Source organism: Equus caballus, chromosome 31, assembly GCF_041296265.1.
Source record: "Equus caballus isolate H_3958 breed thoroughbred chromosome 31, TB-T2T, whole genome shotgun sequence".
NCBI classification, from domain to species: Eukaryota; Metazoa; Chordata; class Mammalia; order Perissodactyla; family Equidae; genus Equus; species Equus caballus.
Window position 1 is genome coordinate 14,935,334 of NC_091714.1, and position 20,806 is coordinate 14,956,139.

Consider the following 20,806-nt stretch of genomic DNA (forward strand, 5'->3'; position numbering starts at 1 on the left):
TCATTTAAAGCATTCAGCTGGTATAAAACAGACCCATCTTGAACTTTGTGGGGCAGGCCCACCTTGTAACATTTGTTCCCTACATTTCTCTCTTGCATTTCAGATCTTAGAATGTGAAGAACCTACTATAATTTGGCTTCACCTATTTTAGTGTGGACTTACTTCTGGTCTGCTATTTAAAAATTTTTTTTTTTTGGCTGAGGAAGATTGACCCTGAGCTAACATTTATTGCCAATCTTCCTCTTATTTTGCTTGAGGAGGATTGTCCCTGAGCTAACATCCAGGCCAGTCTTCCTTCACTTTGTATGTGGGTCACCACCACAGCATGGCTGACGAGTGGTGTAGGTCTGTCCCTGGGATCCAAACCTGCAAACCTGGGCTGGTGAAGTGGAGCACACTGAACTAACTCAACCACTATGCTATGGGGCCAGCCCCTGGTCTGCTAATTTGAGTCCTCAATAAAACATCATTGAGACCGTTCCACTAGTATAGGTCTTGGAGCAAATAGTCTGGGTTTGCATCCATGTTTTTTCTATGGATATGTTACCTTTTTTTGTCATTAGAAAATCTGGTGCATATCTAGAATTAAAATGAACTAAGGACATCTTTCTATTCCTTTGTAATTATTTAGACACCAAAAGTCAATGGAGTGGCTGTCCCTGTGGCCAAGTGGTTAAGTTCACGTGCTTCATTTTGGCAGTCCAGGCTTCACCAGTTGGGATCGTGGTCGCAGACTAAACTGTGACAGGAATCCCACGTAGAACTGGAACAATCTACAACTAGGATATACAACTATGTACTAGGGCTTTGGGGAGAAAAAGAAGCAAAAAGGAAGATCAGCAACAAATGTTAGCTCAGGGCCAATCTTCCCCACTAAAAACAAAATCAATAGATATTTGAATGCTTTCAGAGCTATAAACTATATTCATAAAGTCTTCACTGTGTTGGATATAACATTTAATTAATAAAATCACCTTTATAGTCCCAATTTTTAAAATGTAGGGATATTCCAAAATCTCAGATGATTGATTTTTAGAACTGGCTACAGTGTAGGCCACATGGGTATGTGGTATCAGTTGAGCCAAATGTGACATGTGAAAAGTAGAAATGCTTTGATTTGTCTCCCGGACAAGGCATTAGGAAGAAATTTTACTGATTCTGGGAAAACAGTCACAACTGTCGTAAAGAAGAATAACAAGAAAGTCGAGGGGCAGTAAATTGTAATTTTTCTGATTTCTGATCCAAGTATTCTCTATTTTTACTATTGAGAGAGATATTCCATACGTCTCACAGATTAATACAGACATGATCAGATCTGCGCAGCATATGGATTTATGGCTGATGGTAGTTATTTGAAACAAATGGCTAGCTTTACAATTTGAGTAGCTTTAGGCTGTGAAGTCTTTGTGGCGTGGACAGCTGGAAACCGATTCCTGTCCTTTCCAGGAGAAAGTGTCAAGGCTGGATAGGACTGTGGCAGAGCACAATCAATTCTCCCTCGGGATTAAAGAACTTCAGGACTGGATGACAGATGCCGTTCACATGCTGGACTCTTACTGCCACCCAACATCTGACAAAAGCGTGCTGGACAGCAGGATGCTCAAACTTGAGGTGCGCACTTTTAGAGAAATTTCTCTAACGTACAGAATTTGTTTTTCTCGAAGTTTGTCAAGTCTCTGTCTGCCTGGTGGATTATGTCACACTCTCCACAAGACATTGAAGAATGCTCTGTGGGTGTGACCCTGTTTGCATAGGATGTCCTGGCCTAAGCTTTCCTGAATCATTTGACCCCAGACATGTTCACCCATAAATGCTAAGCGAAAAAAGTCAGAGAATGACAAATAATGTATGATTTCACTCATATGCGGAAGATAAACAAACTCATGGATAAGGAGAACAGATTGCTGGTTACTGGAAGGGAAGAGGGTGGGGGGAGGGCGGAAAGGGTAAAGGGGCACATATGTATGGTGACAGATGAAAACTAGACTATTGGTGGTGAACATGAAGCAGTCTACACAGAAACCGAAATATAATAATGTACACCTGAAATTTACACAATGTTATAAGCCAATACCACCTCAATAAAATAACTTTAAAAAATAGCAACCTAAACGTGGTTACTTGCTTGATATATCCAGTTAAGAGGCTAGTTTCAAATTGCATCACAGACAATATTTATTCCGAGCAAATACTTTGATAAAACATTTTATAGGGCAAAACATTTCCCATCTTCTTCAACTTGCTTGCCTGCCTGTATCATTTAAGCAATTCTTCTCTCATCCCAAGATATTAGTTCTATTTTCCATTTGTGATAAAATAATTATTCTGCATTTATTTACCTCTCATTCATATACTGGGTATCTTGCAAGAAACTGGCACTCTGTCTTGACACCGGGGATTCAAAAATGAGTAAAATATGGTCACTTTCCTCAGGATTTCATTGTCTGAGGCTGGAGGCTGAAACAGAGAAGACAATAATAGCAGAGAGGGATATGCTTAGGATGTTGTAGACAGAGAGAGGAGTAGGACTGTGCAGAAGGGATGGCTTGAGAGTCAGAGGAGTTTTCTCAGAAAGTCTAATACCTAAACCAAGATTTGAGAATGGTGCCAGCATGAGTGAAATCTTAGGAAAACAAGTAGCATGGTGTGTGAAAAATTGCCAGCAGTTCCTTGTTGCTGCAGCAAAAACTGACGGTACTAAGTGGCTGAAGCTGAATCTGGAGAGGTCAGCAAGGTCCAGATGAGGGAGAGAGATGAAGCTTTGCCCCTTAGGGGAAACTATCGGTTTTATAACTTTGAATTCAAATCTTCCTTTTTATACAGAAAAAGAGTAGAGCTTGCAAAGAACTTGAAATATTTAAGTTATCCTATGAATTAATCTATTTCTTTCAGTTTATTGTGCTAGAGACCTTGAAATCTATAAAGCTCTTCATCCTGTGACCTTTGAGAATTTCTGAATTCTATTGTAGTCTATTTTTTCTCTTACTGAAAACCAGTGAAATAAAACTTTAGTGGAAAGAAGGAATTATTCAGAGAAGAATTGAGACCTGAAAAGTCAAGGCCCCTTGGAGACCAGCAGGTAACTGGTGACGGGTTACTGGCCCTCACAGCAAGTGACTCTCCCACCCTCCACTGCATCAGCCTGAGAGATCCAGGGCTCAACACAGTTGTTTGTCATTCTGCTATCTTTTGGAGCTCTGCAATGTTTAAGGTCATAAATGTTAAACACACAAATGACAAAGGACTTCTGTATTTGCTTTTATAGGCTCTGCTGTCAGTGAAACAGGAGAAAGAGATCCAGATGAAAATGATAGTGACCAGAGGGGAGTCTGTCCTTCAGAACACCTCTCCGGAAGGTGTTGCTGCCATTCAGCAGCAACTGCAGAGCGTGAAGGACATGTGGGCTGCCCTCCTGTCTGCAGGGATTCGCTGTAAAAGGTCAGTGATGCTAGAGCGACTGCTGCGAAGCCATTACTTAAAAATCAATGTGATAGCTCAGGAACAGACTGTTCCTAGGGTTTTCTTTTTTCCCTTCCTCCCTCCTTCCCCCCTCCCTTACTTCCTTTCCTCTCTCTTCCCTCCTTCCTTCCCTCCCTTGCTCCCTTCCTCCCTCCCTCCTTTCCTCCCTCCTTCCTTCTCTCCCTCCCTCTCTCCTTCCCTCCCTCCCTTTATTTCTCCCTCCCTTCATCCCATTTTCTTCCTTCCCTCTTTTCCTCCCTCCCTCCTTTCCTCTCTCCCTCCCTTTTTTCTTCTTAGAACAAAAGAAACTGGCAGGTACAGTCTTGCATTTAGGTTGACTTACAACACTATGCCTATGTTTTAATATAACTATAACTGCGTGTTTCTTTTGCTGTTGTTGACTGCTTAAAAAGTCAAAAGATCAACAAATGTTTCATCATATATAGATATATTAGTTAAAACCAAGTACTTTCCTTGGGAAGTAACTACAGGAAACACCAGTGGGGAATGGGAAGGAGAGCTGAGGAAGGGAGAGCAGCCAGTAAAAGGCGTGTTATCAAACAGTGTCCTGCAGTGGGTAGCTAGAACTTAATCTGGCCAGCGATGCTGGGAGCCAGTATAGACCATGTGTCTTGGAGTTACCCAGTGAGGGCAGGCGGGCTGGAATATTTATAAACAAACTGCCAGGAGCCAGGAGGGCAGCTGAGGGCTGCCCCCCAGGAGGCAAAAATCCCTGGCAGTTCTTGCCTACATCAGCCTTGAGCTGAGAGGCACCACCACCCGACCGGAGACTGCCCTCAGGCCGAGGGGGCGTGGAGCTGGCAATCAGGAGTCCAGCTGGCATCCTGCTGCAGTGGTGGGGTCTGAGGGTATGTGTGGGTGGAGCGCAGTGTCTGCTACAAAAGGACTCAAAGCATGCTTGTAAAATTAGACACGAGTGATTAATGGAGTTTAAAATGAAACATCCGTATTGAGAGAAGGAAATGCTTAATTTATCTATAAGAGAAATAATCAGGTTTTAATAATTAGACCAATTCAGGAAATGTTACCCTATTTTTCCATTGTGAATTTTTGATTTTTAAATCTCATCCAAGATAGTTATTGTGCTTGTTCTTGCTTGACTCTCCCTTCCGTCTTTTATTCCTTTTTTCTCTCCTCTGGATGCCCTGGTCAACTAGATGGAGTTAAGTATGGATTCTCTTCCTGCCCAGAGTCTTGGCTCCAGGAAAGCCTTGCTCAGGGGACCTCTCGTGGTGTTGCCCTCCTCGTGTCTCATGCGACCTGGGCCAGGTTTTATATCCAGTCCCACTTTTCCTCCTGTTGGCCTGGACTTAACTGTCCCTGGCCTCCTGAAGCTATACTTGCCAGGGACCCAGACTCAGATTTGGCAAGCCCTCGCCACGCAGCCCACCCCAAGCCTGCCCATGTCTCTGGGCTTCCTGCTGGTGGAATGGACAGAGCAGACAATGACAAAGGGTGGCAGGTTGGATTTATAAGGCTTCTCAATATAGATTATTGTCCTATCAAATACCTTTCAGTCAACTTGAAGGAGCTCTGTCTAAGTGGACAAGTTATCAAGATGACGTTCGCCAGTTCTCCAGTTGGATGGACGGTGTGGAAGCCAGCCTGAATGAATCTGAAAGGCAGTACGCAGAGCTGCGGGAGAAGACAACTGCTCTGGGGAAAGCCAAGGTGGGGCTGGCTTTCTGATTCCCTGTGTTCTCTGACAGACTTCTTCAGAATGCCATTGTCATACAAAAATAGGATTATCCATATCCCATTTTTGGTAATCAGGGGTGTTCCCGTAGGTACATTATACATTGGGTTTTGACTATAATTTCTAACGGCCTCTTAAACCAGACTTCTGTTTGTGGCTATTTTATTAGTGAGTGAAAATTTTCTCTTCCAGGAAAACCTCAAAGACCCATGTTTTATGATACGTTTAAATTTGGCAATTTGTACTGTCTTTTAATATCTTCAGCCTGCTCATCATTAGGAAGTAAAAATGCTCTCTTTTTATCACATCCTGTTGTGTTTCTATTTTTGTACATTTTTCATAATGCTTATGAAAAGGGTACTTCATGTAAAGAGTTTTTAAATAAATAACAATATTGGGGATATGTTCTTAAATCTGTTTTTTATTGATAGTAGTATTCAAATATAAAATTTTGGAGACCTTTGATTTATAGCCTTACTCCAGGGCACATTCATGGATGACCTGTTCCACCTCAACTTTCCCATGTCCTAAGCATTTCTTGCTATCTTCTACTCCAAAATCCTTCCAAAACTCATATTCTCAATCTCAGTTCGTTTGTGTCAACTCATACTGGATATCCTAAATTGGAAACTTCATTATCCCCAGCTCCTTCTTTCTCATCCCCACTCTGAGTTAGGCCTTAGCTCCTGCTGATTCCATCTCAGAAATGTCTCCTGGCTCTAATCCATCCTTCTTTCCCTGAATTGCAACAGACTCCTAACTCCTGCTTTGTCTCTTGTCTCCATCTACTGTTCTCTTCATATAAAGGTGAACATCTCCCTTTCCTGCCTGTGTGCCCCGTTGCCTTTCCATTGTCTACAGTGTCAAACCAACCTCCCTCACCTGGTTTTTAAGAATTTCAGTAATTGCCTTTGCCCTCCTCATTTCCTTCCCTCTCTCACCCTCCTTCCACCCATGCTTCAGCCTTACTGTATTTCTCACTATTTCCTGAATGTGCCGCGTTAAATGGAATTAAGTGGTTCCATGCCTTAGCGGAATCTGTTTCCTCTCACAGAATTCCTTAGCCTCTGCACCTGGCACCCTCCTACTCACCTTTCTGAATTAGTTCAGAAGCCATTTTTGCTAGGATAACACCACCACCTTAGGCTTAATTAGTTCTTCTGTTCTCTGTTGTTCATATCTCTTCATCAATTTTATGGAATATATGCTTACATATCTCTCTCCCTCAGTGGAGAATGTTGCTTAATGTTCCTTATATCCTGTTCATTTGACTCTGTCTGACACAGAGCAAATGCTGAGTAAAAGCTATCCGAATGACTAAAAGACCTTATGTGATGTATGTCAAATCACTTAACATTTCTGGATCTCATTTATGCATCTGAAAATTAATATAATCATAATTATCTGCTGCCTAATTAATTAAATTATGCATCTATTCAATAAATATTGAGAACTTGCTGCATGCAGGCACTGTTCCAGATTCTAGGTAAATGAAACAAAGATTGGGTTCTGGTGGGGACATGTACAATCAATAAATGCATGAATAAATAATTGTAACTGGTGATAAGCACCTTGAAGAAAAAAGTGGCACGCTGTGAGAGAGAGTACTGTGGACAGGATTGCTTGGAGTCAGGGAACGGCTAGGAAAGGCCTCTTTCAAACAGTAGACAAGTGGACTATGCCTAAGGAATTTAGTGCAGAGAAATTGATCTGGGGAGGAGGTGGGAAAAGAGTATTCCAGATGGAATAATCAGCATGTCCACAGGCCCTGAGGTAGGAGAGAACTTGGCTCGAAAGGGGAACTAAAAGAATGGCGGAGTATTGCTGGAGTGGAGAATAAACAGAGGTGAGTTGACAGAGGTGGCAGGGACCAGATCATGCATCGCCATGCTAACCAGCCTGAAGATTCTCCACTTGATCCTGACAGCACTGGGAAGATAATCCATGTTATAAGCTGGGGGGAGTGGGATGACATGATTCCCTTTATGATCTTTATCCCCCAGGCTGCTGTGTGGAGTTTAGAAAAAGGGACAGTACAAGAATTGGTGGCAGAGAATCTGTCACCTGCCAAGCAGGATATTGCAAAAGTCCATGTAAAAGATGATAGCAGCATGGGGTAGGGAGTTTGCAGGAGACGTGAGGACAAATGTTAGGATATAATGAGGAGACAGAACTAGCACGATTTCATCACAGATGGAATGATGGAAAACGGGGAGAAAGGGTGACTTCCAGTGTTCTGAATTGACCATTTGGGTGGGAAGTAGTGCCATTTACTGTTTTAAAAAAGACTGAAGGAGAAGGCAGTTTGGTGTGGGCTAGGGAAGGATGGGGTGAAGTGCAGATCCAGAGCCCATTTTTGGACCCATTAAGTTTGAGATATCCAAGTCAATTGGAATCAGTATCTCAGAGAAAATTCTTGGCCAGATATCAAATACACATACACACACACACATACATTCATAGACAGATAGATAGATAGATAGATAGATAGATAGATAGATGGGTAGATTATCTATCTATCGATAATCTGAGATCACTTGTCAAATGTACAGTTAAAACATCTTAATTTTAGCAGTATCATTGATAGGATGATGTATGTGGTAACTCCTTTATTTTTTTGAATGTTCTCTAGTTACTAAATGAAGAAGTTCTGAGTCACAGCAGCTTGCTGGAGACCATCGAAGTCAAGGGGGCTGGCATGACGGAACACTACGTCACCCAGTTAGAACTCCAGGATCTACAGGAGCGATACAGGGCAATCAAAGAGAGGGCCAAGGTATGGCTGACTGTGTTCCATGCGGACTCACTGAAATACCAGTGTTTAGAGCTGTGCTTATTTAAAGACTCATTTATTTTTAAAAATGACAGACAATGAAAGTAGACAGCACAAAACAGGCAAAATGAATATTAATACCTTAAATACACCACTGGCAAAACCAAACAAAATCTTCAAATATTGTTAGTTTGTGAAAGTTACTGAAGAAAATAATTCTCAACTCAAAAATCCTAGAAGTGTACCAAGTTAAGAAAAATTCTGGATGGCTTCATAATGAAGACTCATAAATGCCTTATTATGTATGGCGAGTAGAGTTTTCTAAAGCAGGAAATGGTCACCAATAGTATTTATCGTTCTTCATTTAGGCCTCACAAAGAAAATAAAAATAGCTTTTTAGAGCGCATCCTACTTCATTAGAGAAAGTATATGGAAAATTAAATCCATAATGAGTCCAAATCCTCACTGAAGGCAGGGTCTAAGAATTCCAAATGTTTTCATGAGCAAAAGTTTATTTTTATGACAAGTAAAGTTATTTCCTTTTTTTGGTATGTCCTTGTTACATTTCATTAGGAGTTCAGAGATCAGGAAGTTGATTCAACAAAGTGATCTTTAAGATCTCTTTTAATCCTGACACTATGTATTTATATTTTTTACAGAAACCTTGAATTTTCCTTGTTCTAGGAAACCATTCGTCTCCCAATTATTTACTAATCATGCTTTTCTAAAATTCCCAAAGTGAATTCTTACAGTACATTGAAAGTGCACGTAGTAATGTATTCCCTTCTTAATTATCTTAAACGTTAATAACAGGAAGCAGTAACCAAGTCTGAAAAACTAGTTCGATTGCACCAAGAGTATCAGAGAGACCTGAAGGCATTTGAAGTTTGGCTGGGGCAAGAACAAGAAAAGCTTGACCGATACTCAGTTCTTGAAGGTGATGCCCACACTCATGAGTCAACATTGCGGGATCTTCAGGTAAAGCAAAGGAATTTTCATTCTGAATATGGAATTATTATTTTAAGCAATGGGAAGTTAATATGACCTTAAAGCCTATAAATAGCTGATACATATTAAGTGAAACCCTCATAAGTTCTGATCTAGAACATTCTGGGACCTCAGTAGTATACCAGTCGAGATCGCTTGGTAGGCAATTTACACTGAGCAGGACTGAAACTTGAGGAATTCGTTCAGCTACGAAGGTGACCTCTCATAGGAATGACTAGTGATGTAATGTATGGTGTTGACTGGCCTACCTGCCTGTTGTTCCCTAAAGGATCGAATTAGATGTGGGCCCTAGCAACAGGAGTCAAGAGAATGTGACACTCCTCAAAGTCAAACTGATGACACCATCTTGAGCCATCTGGTCTTAACCCAAACCTCCCACATACTGAGGATGTAGGCCCAGGGTCAGAGTCCTAGAAGAAGGCATAAGAGGAGCTAGAAAAAATGCTGGAGCTCAGGCAAGAAGGCTGCAATTTAGAGCAAGATGGCACACCTAAGTGGGGAAAGTGGTCCTAACCCATTTACTTATTTATTCATTCAGCATTATTGAATACCTGATACAGTGCAGACTCTTGGCTAGCTACTTCAGGTAAAGATGATTAAAATATTATTCCTGCCTCCAAGGAACTTACAATCTAGTCATAAATGCAGGCCTATTGGTAGATCATTATAAACAATGTAATAAGAACAATAACAGACTAATGCAAGGGATCTTATGGGAGCATCAAAGAGAGGCCCTTAATCTTACCTAGAGAGGTAGGGGCTAGAGAGGTGCCCCAAGAAGGGGACACCAGCCATACACAATAGAGAATGGGGAAAGGCCAACAAGTCAACTCCATATCCCACTAGTTGTATGATGGAACTCACTGACATGCTATCAGCCCTCATTAAAATTCGTTCAGGATAGTGCAAGATGTACCTACAGCTTGAACAAGGTGGAAAAAGCAGAGACTGAGATGGTCATCACTGGCGTGTAAGATTTCTGTCTATTTCAGTTGGTCTCGGGGAAAGTTATATGATGGCAGGGGCACAAGGTTGGGGTTAGGAAGCTTAGACTCCAATCCTTGGTGGGACCTGACGCTGGGTGACTTTGAGCAAGAGAGAACCTCTCTAACTCAGTTTCCTCCACAGACGAGTTGTGAAAGGATTAAAGGAGATGGGAGAAAATCTTTAAATAATGATCCATTCATGAAATAAATATATAGTCCAAGTTAGAAGGATCATAATTTCTTTAGCTTATTTAAGGATCTCATCCATTCTGTTTTAAAATAGTAGGATACTCTGGTCTGCCAGCTTTAGCTGCTGTAAGTTATTTCAGCAGAGTGAACTGTTTTGGCTAAATGGCCCCTCTCAGCACTTCACTCCAGACAGTCTTGGCAAGCAGATGCCCGGCTCTCGAGGTTTCTGTAGGAGCTGGACTGGTAAGTTACTCGTCACCAGCAGATGTTGCTCTTGTTCCAGTCAGAAGAAAATGTTTTACTTCAGTCAATGGTAATGTGGTCCAAACCCAGCTCCCCCCTCTTCTTTCACCATGCATTAATGCTTCTGTTATCTTATTTTGAGTCACCACAAGCATTAAAAAGGAGGTAAAATGATAGTGGCAAAAAAAGGTAGAGGAGAATTGTGATAATCCTGCTGTACAGCAGAACTTCTTCAGCATCCTAGTGTCCTACAGCGTTCCCAGTGGTGTAGAGGTCAGCCAGCAGTGTGGACCACACTCAAATTATTTTGTATAAACTGAACGCCTAATTTGGGTCACAGAACATATAGATTTTTAGAATATTGAACCATATTTTCCCTTCAGAATAAATACTTGAAATATGGGACATAAAAGAATTTATCTAATACAGAGATGATTTGTATGATAGAGAAAACTGTTATATAATGTGGAAAGGGTGATATATTGGGAAGATTAATAAATTAGGGCAAGGATCAGTAAACTACAGCCTATGGCCCACAGTGCCTGTATTTTAAATAAAGTTTTATTGAAACACAGCCACACCCATTCATTTATGTATCGCCAGAGGCTGCCTTAGTGCTACTGAGGCAGAGGTAAGTAGCTGCAGCAGAGAATGCATGGCCCACAAAGCCTAAAATATCTGCTATCCAGCTCTTTACAGAAAAAGTTTGCCAACCTCTGGATTAAGAAAAGAGATTGTACAAAATTAACTTTAAAAGAATTATAAGAATTTTGGAATAAAATTTGTGTTTATGGCCATTTTGATTAGTGTTTTAGCATTCTTCTCTTCCATTTACAATATGTTCACTTTATAACATTCTTGAAGTAACATCATAGCTGAAGAAAAATGTATCCATTAGTTTGAAGCATATGAGATTGCTATTTTTTCACATAAAAATAGTCAGATATTAGCAATTTGACATGGTTTAAGCTAATATCAAAGTTTTTTTATAATACTGTCTTTTAACTAAATATGTTGCTACATTTAACATTCTTGGTGGGATTTGACTCGGTTCCTTTCGACTTTAGATGATCAGATAGAGTAACAGTATGGAGTTTTTAAACATTAGAAATACAAGTATACAGTATTGTGTTGCCAACATCTTTAAGGATATAAGAGTTTTTCTTTCTAAGAAAAATAGTTTATGCTCTTTAAGAGTCGGGTCAGTCTGAATTTGTAGGGTAAATTTTGGGGTCTTATGCTTTGGTGGAGGAAAATCTTTTTGCACCTGGGAGCACCTAGAGGGCAGCTGTGATGGTTCAACATCCCAGATTTATGTGCCCTGGACTCCCCAGAGCCAACCTTTCTTGGCCTTTGCAGTCCCTGGAACAGCTTTGGCAAAGGATCCCTCCTTAGCAAAAAGAGCGTCCATTGTTCCTCTCTCAGCCACAAGTGTAGCACGGATCCCTTTCAATGTCAAAGCAAGAAGCCTTAGGCAGTTTAAACAGATTATGAGTCATACAAAGCCTAGGTTCTTCTTTTAAACAATAACCCTTTAATCACAAGTGTTTTTGCCTGTAAGTTTAGAAGTCAAATTTCAGAAATTGTTTTTAAGACGATTGAGAAAAGTATTTCTGTGTGTTAGTGTCCATTTATATGTGTATATGTACATTTTGATTATTTTAATTGGAAATATTTCAGAATATTTCTTCTGCCTTAGGGTATAATATTCAGTGTTAGGTAAACATATTTTGTATAAGACAGAATAAAATCATTTTTTTCTTTTTTTTCTTTTTCTTTTCTTTTCTTTTCTTTTCTTTTCTTTTTTTTTTTTTTTTGCTGGGAAAGATTTGCCCTGAGCTAACATCTATTACCAAATCTTCCTCTCTTTTTTTTTCCCATCCCCAAAGCCCTAGTACATAGTTGTATATTCTAGCTGTGGATCCTTCTAGTTCTTCTATGTGAGTCACCACCACAGCATGGTTACTGACAGACAAGTGGTGTGGTTCAGTGCCCAGGAGCCAAGCCCGGGTGGCTGAAGCAGAGCACATGGAACTTAAACCACTAGGCCATCAAGCCTGGCTCAAAATCATTCTTTTCTAAAGTGAAGTTCAGGCTGGCACTGTTGGTTTGGGTGAGATGTGATAAGCTGTGCAGGTGTAAAATATGAATGACATGTGACCGCCATATTCTTCCCCGGCAGGAGCTACAAGTGCACTGCGCAGAGGGGCAGGCGCTGCTGAATTCAGTGCTGCACACCAGAGAGGAAGTGATCCCGTCGGGCATCCCCCAGACAGAGGATCGAGCTTTAGAGTCACTCCGGCAGGACTGGCAGGCTTACCAGCAGAGACTGTCTGAGACCCGGACTCAGTTCAACAATGTAGTCAACAAATTGAGGCTGATGGAACAAAAGTTTCAGCAAGTAGATGAGTGGCTGAAAACACTGGAGGAGAAAGTGAGTCTCAGGCCTGGACGTCAGTCTAACCGGGCAACCAAGGAGACACAGTTGCATCAGATGAAGGTACAACTGGCGTAAATTATTGTTCTTTGTCAAAGTAGCAATGATCCTGCATCATTTGTTTCATTAAAAGATTTAGTAACTTTGTCCAAGACTTAGATTTTGCAAAATCTCTTTTCACTTGCCTAGAGATTTAAAATAAATTACAGCAGTGCATTCTTCGTACAGCAATTATTTCATAGAATCCTAAATTGGTCTTTAATAAAATATAATTTAATGAAATATCTTCTATTTTTCTTCTCATACCCTGTTACTTTGCTTTGTAACGGTACATAGATGCTAGCACTGCAGTCATTGAAGTTTATGGTTCTGTTATGAAATTGCTTTCATATAATGCATTGAAACAATACTTGATAATTTTATTATAATTTTTATGTAAGTTCAGTGCACATGATCAAAACAGTACTTAAGCATTTAGAATTTCTTTTCATTATTATCTATTTTAAATTTACCTAAGCCTAACAGAAGATATAAAAATTTATGTTACTCTGTTTTTCTTTAAATTTTTGAACTAAAGTGTAATATATATAGAAAAGTACTCAAACCCATAAAGTATACAGTTTTTATTATGTTATTATAATCCAATTTTTCTTGGAGGTTATATATGATACATTTTCAAAATTATATCTCAGAATAAATATACACTGAAATCATTTCCCATTAAAAAGATTATATATATATAAAATTTTATTTTTTTCTTGAACTACAGTGTAATGTATACAGAAAGTGCCCAAATCAATTATTTTGTTTTTATCATGTTGTTGCAATACAATTTTTCATGAAAGTTATATATGATATATTTTCAAAATTATATCTTAGAATAAGTATTCTAAACATATATTAAGATCATTTTCTATTGAGAAGATATATATATTTGTCTTATTCAAGAATGCCTGAGCTTTAAACCTTTCTTCCAATACTTACATCATTTCAGAAGTGGCACGAAGAAGTCACCACATACAGAGATGAAGTTGAGGAAGTGGGAGCCAGAGCGCAGGAGATCCTGGACGAGAGCCACGTGAGCAGCCAACTGGGCTGCCAGGCCACCCAGCTGACTTCCAGATACCAGGCCCTTCTTCTCCAAGTCCTGGTGAGCGGGCCATCAGCTGCTCACTGCAGGCCAGCGAATTTCACAAGCCCAAATGTTCCTTTTTTCATTAACTTCCGGTGAAGATGCATATTTTTCAAGAAAAACACTGGCATAGGTCTTTAATTCACTGCTCAATTTTCTCTTTTCTTTCAAAGGAACAAATAAAATTCCTGGAGGAAGAGATCCAGAGTTTGGAGGAATCAGAATTATCCCTAAGTTCCTATTCTGATTGGTACAGCTCCACTCATAAAAATTTCAAAAATGTGGCTGCCAAAATTGATAAAGTAGATCAAGCAATGATGGGGAAAAAAATGAGGACACTGGAGGTAGGCAAGCAGACATCAGACTTGTCTCTCCACCTTTCACCTTTCACTGAGCTGCTCCAGTCTCCTGTGTAGATATTGGGAGCACATGTGTTCATTCCTGCGTAGCATAATTAGTAATCCTTGGTTCATCATTGCACTCCAAATACAGTCATGCATCACTTCATGATGAGGATGCATTCTGAGAAATGCATTGTTAGGCAATTTCATCATTGTGTGAACATCTTAGGCTGTACTTATACAAGCCTAGATGGGATATCCTACTACGCACCTAGGCTATATGGTACTAATCTTATGGGACCACTGTCGTATGTGCGGTCTGTTGTTGACCAAAACATCGTTATGTGGTGTATGACTGCACTAAGTTATAAGCTCTTTAAGTCCAAAAGCTGGCTTCCATTTATTTATGATATAATATCATCTGAATGTCTTAAACATGACTGCTCACAAAATTCTTAACCAAATTCCAATTTAATGTAAATATTAAGAGAGAAAAAATGATCTCAAATTCATGGCATTGTGCCTTAGAGTTTTCACTCACATCTCTAGGAACACTGCTAAGGATGAGAGAAACATCAAGTTCTTTTTTAAGACTCTTATTTGGAAGTGGTATATTGATGAAGACTTTTTAAAGCGTGTATTAAAATAAAGAAAAGAGGATTCCTGGCAGGTCAAATCTGGTTCTAAACTTCAAAAACGTATTTTAAGGGGAAATAGATGCACTCAAGAATGGGACTTGAAAGTCTCTTCTTTAAAAGGAAAGAAATAAGACTAATTCTATGTTTGTTCCCTACCTGCTCTCTCAGGGTTTGCTAAAAGACATGGAGAAAGGCCACAGTTTGCTGAAATCGGCCCGGGAGAAAGGAGAGAGAGCTCTTAGATACTTAGAGGATGATGAGGCAGAGACGTTAAGAAAAGAGATCCACCATCACGTGGAGCAGTTGAAGGAACTGACCAGCACTGTCCGAAAAGAGCACATGACTCTGGAAAAAGGCCTTCATTTAGCAAAGGAATTCTCAGATAAATATAAAGCATTAACTCAATGGATAGCAGAATACCAAGAAATCCTACAGATTCCTGAAGAACCCAAAATGGAATTATATGAGAAAAAAGCTCAGTTATCTAAATATAAGGTAGTGTGTTCTTATTCATTGACAAATGTATGAGGAGGTCATGTAGGGACTAAATGGGAGGGAGATGAATTCTGGTGTGTGTCACTCTTAATGGATGTCTGAAACATCCTTAACATGTCTATTCTACTGGTGGTGAGCGACGTAGATTTATTTGGTTAGATGCACTACATCAGAGTTATTTTTCCATCCGGGAATCCTATTTGCCTAATATTCAAAGATTGTATCAAGAAATAGAGATCTATTCTGACAGTGAGATCCGGATATATGGATCCTCCAGATAAATCTTCCTAGCATCATGGTCTCATATTTATAGGTTTTATCTGAATTTTCATCTAGTCTTCCCTTCATCTTTTGGGTACCCAAGGCGTATAAACTGACCTATGGTATGTTGAAAATTAGTTCTAATTAACCAACTGTAAAAAAATAAGTTCTAATTAACCAACAATAGCAAAACGCCTTAGAAACTTTTGAAAGAATAGTGATGTGGTTATAGGTATACATCCTATAGATAATAGATATTTCAACACCTCAAATTTTTGAAACAATTATAAAAGCTTACAGGTGGGATAATTTGTATTCTAAATTTGACCAGGATGATTTAGCAATAGTCTTTAAGAATTACAGTGTGATGGCTTACCTCAAAGCTTTTCCTGTCGGAAGCTTTTTCTTCCCCCAACCAATATGTCTATTCTTGTCCATGGCTTTTCTGCCAAGCCTGACAGCGTGTCTTTGAAGGTGCCACGTTAAGAATCACAAGTGCTTTTTCTTCTTTTTATTTCCCCCACTGAGTTCTTTATATATTAAGATGTTTTTAGCTGGTCACAGTAACGTTGCGGCTGGAATTTTTATCTCCCCAACTTCACATCCAGCTCAAGCTACAATTGACTTCCTGAACTCAAAATCAAAAGATGGTACCTTGCTCCCTTCATTTTACTTTGAGTATTTTTTCTCTGCTGAAAGGAATGAGGTAGAAGCCAGAAATATGAACTATGTTAAATTTAGCCAAATATAATTCTTTTCCATACTTCCCTCGCCACATGGAAGGGCTATTTGATATGTTACTTTTATTCTGTATTTAAAAACTGTATTAGCCATAAAAAATCAATCTCTCTTAGATATTTTACATTTATTAATTTATAAAATATGTATCAGATCTCTATTTAGGGTAGACCATCCCATACTTGCTACAGGCATATGGATGTATTCACCTTGATCACGTAGATGAACTGGCTGTTTTTTTTCTTTGTAATTCAAGTCTCTTCAACAAACGGTACTGTCTCACGAGCCATCAGTAAAATCAGTGCGAGAGAAAGGGGAAGCTCTTCTGGAACTGGTGCAGGATGTTGCTTTAAAGGAGAAAATAGATAAACTTCAAGATGATTACCAGGACCTCTGCAGTGCAGGAAAGGTAAGGAAAGATCAGAAATTCAATAAAAATGTGCTTATTTGCCCAAAAGGGAGTCTTGACTCCTTTTTTGAAAAAAATTGATTTCATTGAGGTCACATTGGTTTATAATATGATGTAAATTTCAGGTGTATATCATTGTATTTCGGCTTCTGTATAGACTGCATCATGTTCCTGCCTCCTTTTTATGTGTCAGAAAATTGTAAGGGCTGGTATGCATCGGCATTTTTCCCTTTTATTCAGCTGGGCGCAAAAATGGCATAATGAATCCATGTTTTTTTCTGTTCCTAGTAATTTCCTGATATGTGTAACTTTACCTACCCTATGAGTTGCACTGGGTTTTTAAAAATATAAAAGAGTTTTGAGTGGACTTTTGGCTTGAAAGTCACCTCTAACAGGTACCTGACTTCACAGGAGCATGTCTGCAGTCTCGAGGCAAAAGTCAGAGACCACGAAGGTTACAACAGTGAGCTCCAAGAAGTGGAAAAGTGGCTGCTGCAGATGTCAGGCAGGCTGGTGGCGCCCGACCTCATGGAGACAAGCAGTCTGGAGACAATTACTCAGCAACTGGCCCACCACAAGGTAAGGCTGACATCCAAAGAGCTGAAGGATACAGGACGCGCATCCCTGAATTGTAATGACTGTGCTGAAAGAATCAGGTCTGAGTCTCGAGAACATCTGACAGTTGAGAACAGTTGAATTCAATATTTTAGTCAACAACAGTTAAATCCTGGCATTTCAACTTCTGAACACATTGTAGCATTCTTCCCAGCTAACAGTTTTTTAGCACAGAATTTAATCTTTATGGAGCAATTCATCAAAGAAAGAGATTATTTTAGAAACATGCAGCCAAAAATAGGATACAGGAATAGTAATCAGAAAGTCTGGATTGTGGCCAGACTCTCTCCTTCCTAGCTGGAGGCACTTAGTCTCTCTGAGCCTCTTCTTTTTTCTCCTCTGTGAAGAGTGATAATGATGTCAGCCTCCTCAGTCACAGAGCTGTCGTGGTTATCACAGAGATAATGTACATGAAAGCTCTCTGTAAACCGCCAAGTATGGCACTGATATGAGGTGTTCTCATCTTTATTAACATGTATTTTTAGTAATTATATATGCCAGATGTCATATGGCCACAATTTTATGGAGCAATTTTGATGACCTTAATTGGAAATTGAATTTTTGTCATGACATAGTCAATATCTAGCAGTGTGTCTTAGGAGAGCCAGTTAACCTCTCTGGGCTTCAGGATTCCTACCTGTAGGAGAGAATTTATTTAGCAAAGATGAATAGAAAAGTAACACATGATATATTCTACTAGGCATTGAGGAAATACCTTCAGTAATCTCATGATGTGGTGGTTCTATTCCAACTCGAAGACAAAATGGATCCTTTCAATACATTGTATTTAATAACCGTTAACTCAGCACCATTGCAAAAAATGGTGGATCCTGGGCTGCTGAGAGACCATCAAAGTTTCCCTTAGATATATTGGCATGTCCCAGAAAACCTTGTGTTGAAAGGTGTCACCTGTCATTAGCATCATACATTAATAAAGAAATTACAGCCTGATTTGAAAAAGTGTGTTCCTCTCCTCTGCGATCTATGAGAAAGCTCGCCAGAGAACACGTGGGTATGTATGAGCCGAAGTCGGGCAGAGAGGGGTCCAAAGCCTGGGGCTCTGTGTTTACTAGCGGTGTGATCTTGAGCGTATTATGTACCCTCTCTGTACTTCAGTCTCCTCATCTGTAAAATAATGATAATACACATTTATCAGGGCTTATATATAGTTCCTGGACTCTAGCAGGTGCTTACTAAATGGTAAGTGGTAAATGTTATTTTTATTAATATAAATATCATTAGATGTAATTATATGCTACATAAATTGATAATTAGATATTAGATTATTATATAAATCAGATATTAGTTTATTAGACAAATGAGATTAAATAGTGATTAGATTGTTTTAAACATAAATTATACCAGAATTATAATTTATAGAGCTAAAAAATGCATGAACATCCTTTTCTCTGGTAATAATACCAGAGAGCACGTATCTCTCTAAGTGATATCAGTCATGAATTCTCTTTAGTCGTAAAGGTTACTTCATTATTCCCTATGTAACTTAATCCATTAAACTGAGTAACTCTTCCCATTGAAGTATCTCTGAAAACATACATTATTTTTTTAAATTTGCTAATATGGTAACTGAGATGAATTGCAAAACTCTTTCAAAACTTTCATTAAACTGTGAAATTATTGATCTTAAGCTTTCTGTTTGATAAATGGCTTATTGAAAAACTAAAAATGGAATTGTGAGAACTCCGTATTGGTTTCATTTTTGTAGGCAATGATGGAAGAAATTGCGAGTTTTGAAGAACGTTTGAACAACCTTAAAATTAAAGGTGACGATTTGATCAGCCAATGTGCAGACCACCTTCAAGCGAAGCTTAAACAAAATGTGCACACTCATCTGCAGGGCACGAGGGATAGTTACTCGGCAATCTGCAGTACAGCTCAGAGAGTGAGTACTAGTGGAACATTCTAGAATGATGATGTGTTTTTTTCGCTGGTCTGCGTTTTAATTTTTTATTTTTTAAGATTTTATTCTTCCTTTTACTCCCAAAGCCCCCCGAGACATAGATGTGTATTTTTAGTTGTTGGTCCTTCTAGTTATGGCATGTGGGATGCTGCCTCAGCATAGCTTGATGAGCAGTGTCATGTCCGCGCCCAGGATTCGAACCGGCGAAACCCTGGGCCACCAAAGCAGAGCTCAAGAATTTAACCACTGGACCACGGGGCTGGCCCCTAGAGGTTTTTAAAAATAGTACTGATGCTTAAGTCTTTGGGATAGCTTTGGTGTATGTCCAGACAGGAAATGAAGGATTGATTTCACAGTCTCTATTTACATATATTTACATCTATATTTACATATTACTATATTACATACTAATATATCGTACCTTTATTTGATGTGACAAAGTGCTGAATTTCAGACATTCAGTTTTATTCAATTCCTTTCTTCCATTAATTGATTGTGAAAAATTTTTGTGAATTTGAATGTCATCAATATTTCTTTCTAATCTGCCATTTATTCTGTAACACCAAATAAGTTTATTCTGTAATTTTCACAATAATTATTTTCTTTTTAAATGTGTGCAGCCTGGGTTCTACTGTAATTCAATATTTTTATGCATTCATATAGAAATTGAGAAAAGTAATAAATACCAATTTTGAGTTACATTTTAATGGATATGCTTTCACTAAAATAGAATCCTTAATGTTATAGAAATAAGTCTTAAGATGGATAAGAATCTCCTTTTAACAGAAATTGAGTAAAATTAGTGAATTGCTTTTTATTATTCTAGAATTTTTAAATGACATAGCAAAAAGTTCATGCATTTTTGTTACTGGTCTAGTCAGTAAGAACTGGAGACACAAGTGACATGGGGAGAATGGTCTGTGCTCGTCATGATAATTAAAAAAAAAATGCTGGGTAATGTTAGTTGATGCCCTAGGCCTAGAAAATTCACCTTCAAAAAGTTAATAAAAAAGAAGGATGAAGGAATCTGACAAATAATTGCAAATAAGGACAAAGGAGGAAGAGGGAGCAAGATGAAAAAAACAGCATGGAGCTTTCTGGTGAGCTCGTTTATTCACTCATTCAACAGAGATTTATTGAACACTGCCTTTGTAGGGTTATTTTCTATGCATTAGGGGTACAGGTTAAATTTTTAAAGAAACATTGGTAACTATTCAAAAGACAAACAATTTTAAAATAAAATTTTTAAAAGCAGATGAAACTCTAAGAACATAGTGAGAACCTCATACTTAAAGTTTGCAAAAACGATAAAGAGAACAAAACAGCTTTGTTCTTTTTAGTTCTGCTACAATAAGAATAAATAAGGGGTAGTCCCACTATCAGATGAAAAGGACGAATTTAATAGATGACAGAGAGAAGCAGAATTCAGTTACCACTTCTGTCA

General features: G+C 38.9%; 1 protein-coding gene across 41 annotated transcripts in view; it reads left to right on the top strand.

Annotated features, from left to right (window-relative positions):
• SYNE1 (spectrin repeat containing nuclear envelope protein 1) overlaps positions 1–20,806 on the top strand; it is a 442,051-nt gene that overhangs the window by 224,520 nt on the left and 196,725 nt on the right. For all 41 annotated transcript variants that reach the window (XM_070256132.1, XM_070256133.1, XM_023632822.2 and 38 more), the window contains 12 exons: positions 1,447–1,611; positions 3,266–3,438; positions 4,998–5,151; positions 7,809–7,952; positions 8,763–8,927; positions 12,558–12,875; positions 13,807–13,962; positions 14,118–14,288; positions 15,092–15,418; positions 16,674–16,826; positions 17,238–17,405; positions 19,168–19,344. In XM_070256132.1, the coding sequence (XP_070112233.1) occupies positions 1,447–1,611; positions 3,266–3,438; positions 4,998–5,151; positions 7,809–7,952; positions 8,763–8,927; positions 12,558–12,875; positions 13,807–13,962; positions 14,118–14,288; positions 15,092–15,418; positions 16,674–16,826; positions 17,238–17,405; positions 19,168–19,344 (2,271 nt within the window). The remainder of the gene's footprint in view (positions 1–1,446; positions 1,612–3,265; positions 3,439–4,997; positions 5,152–7,808; positions 7,953–8,762; positions 8,928–12,557; positions 12,876–13,806; positions 13,963–14,117; positions 14,289–15,091; positions 15,419–16,673; positions 16,827–17,237; positions 17,406–19,167; positions 19,345–20,806) is intronic.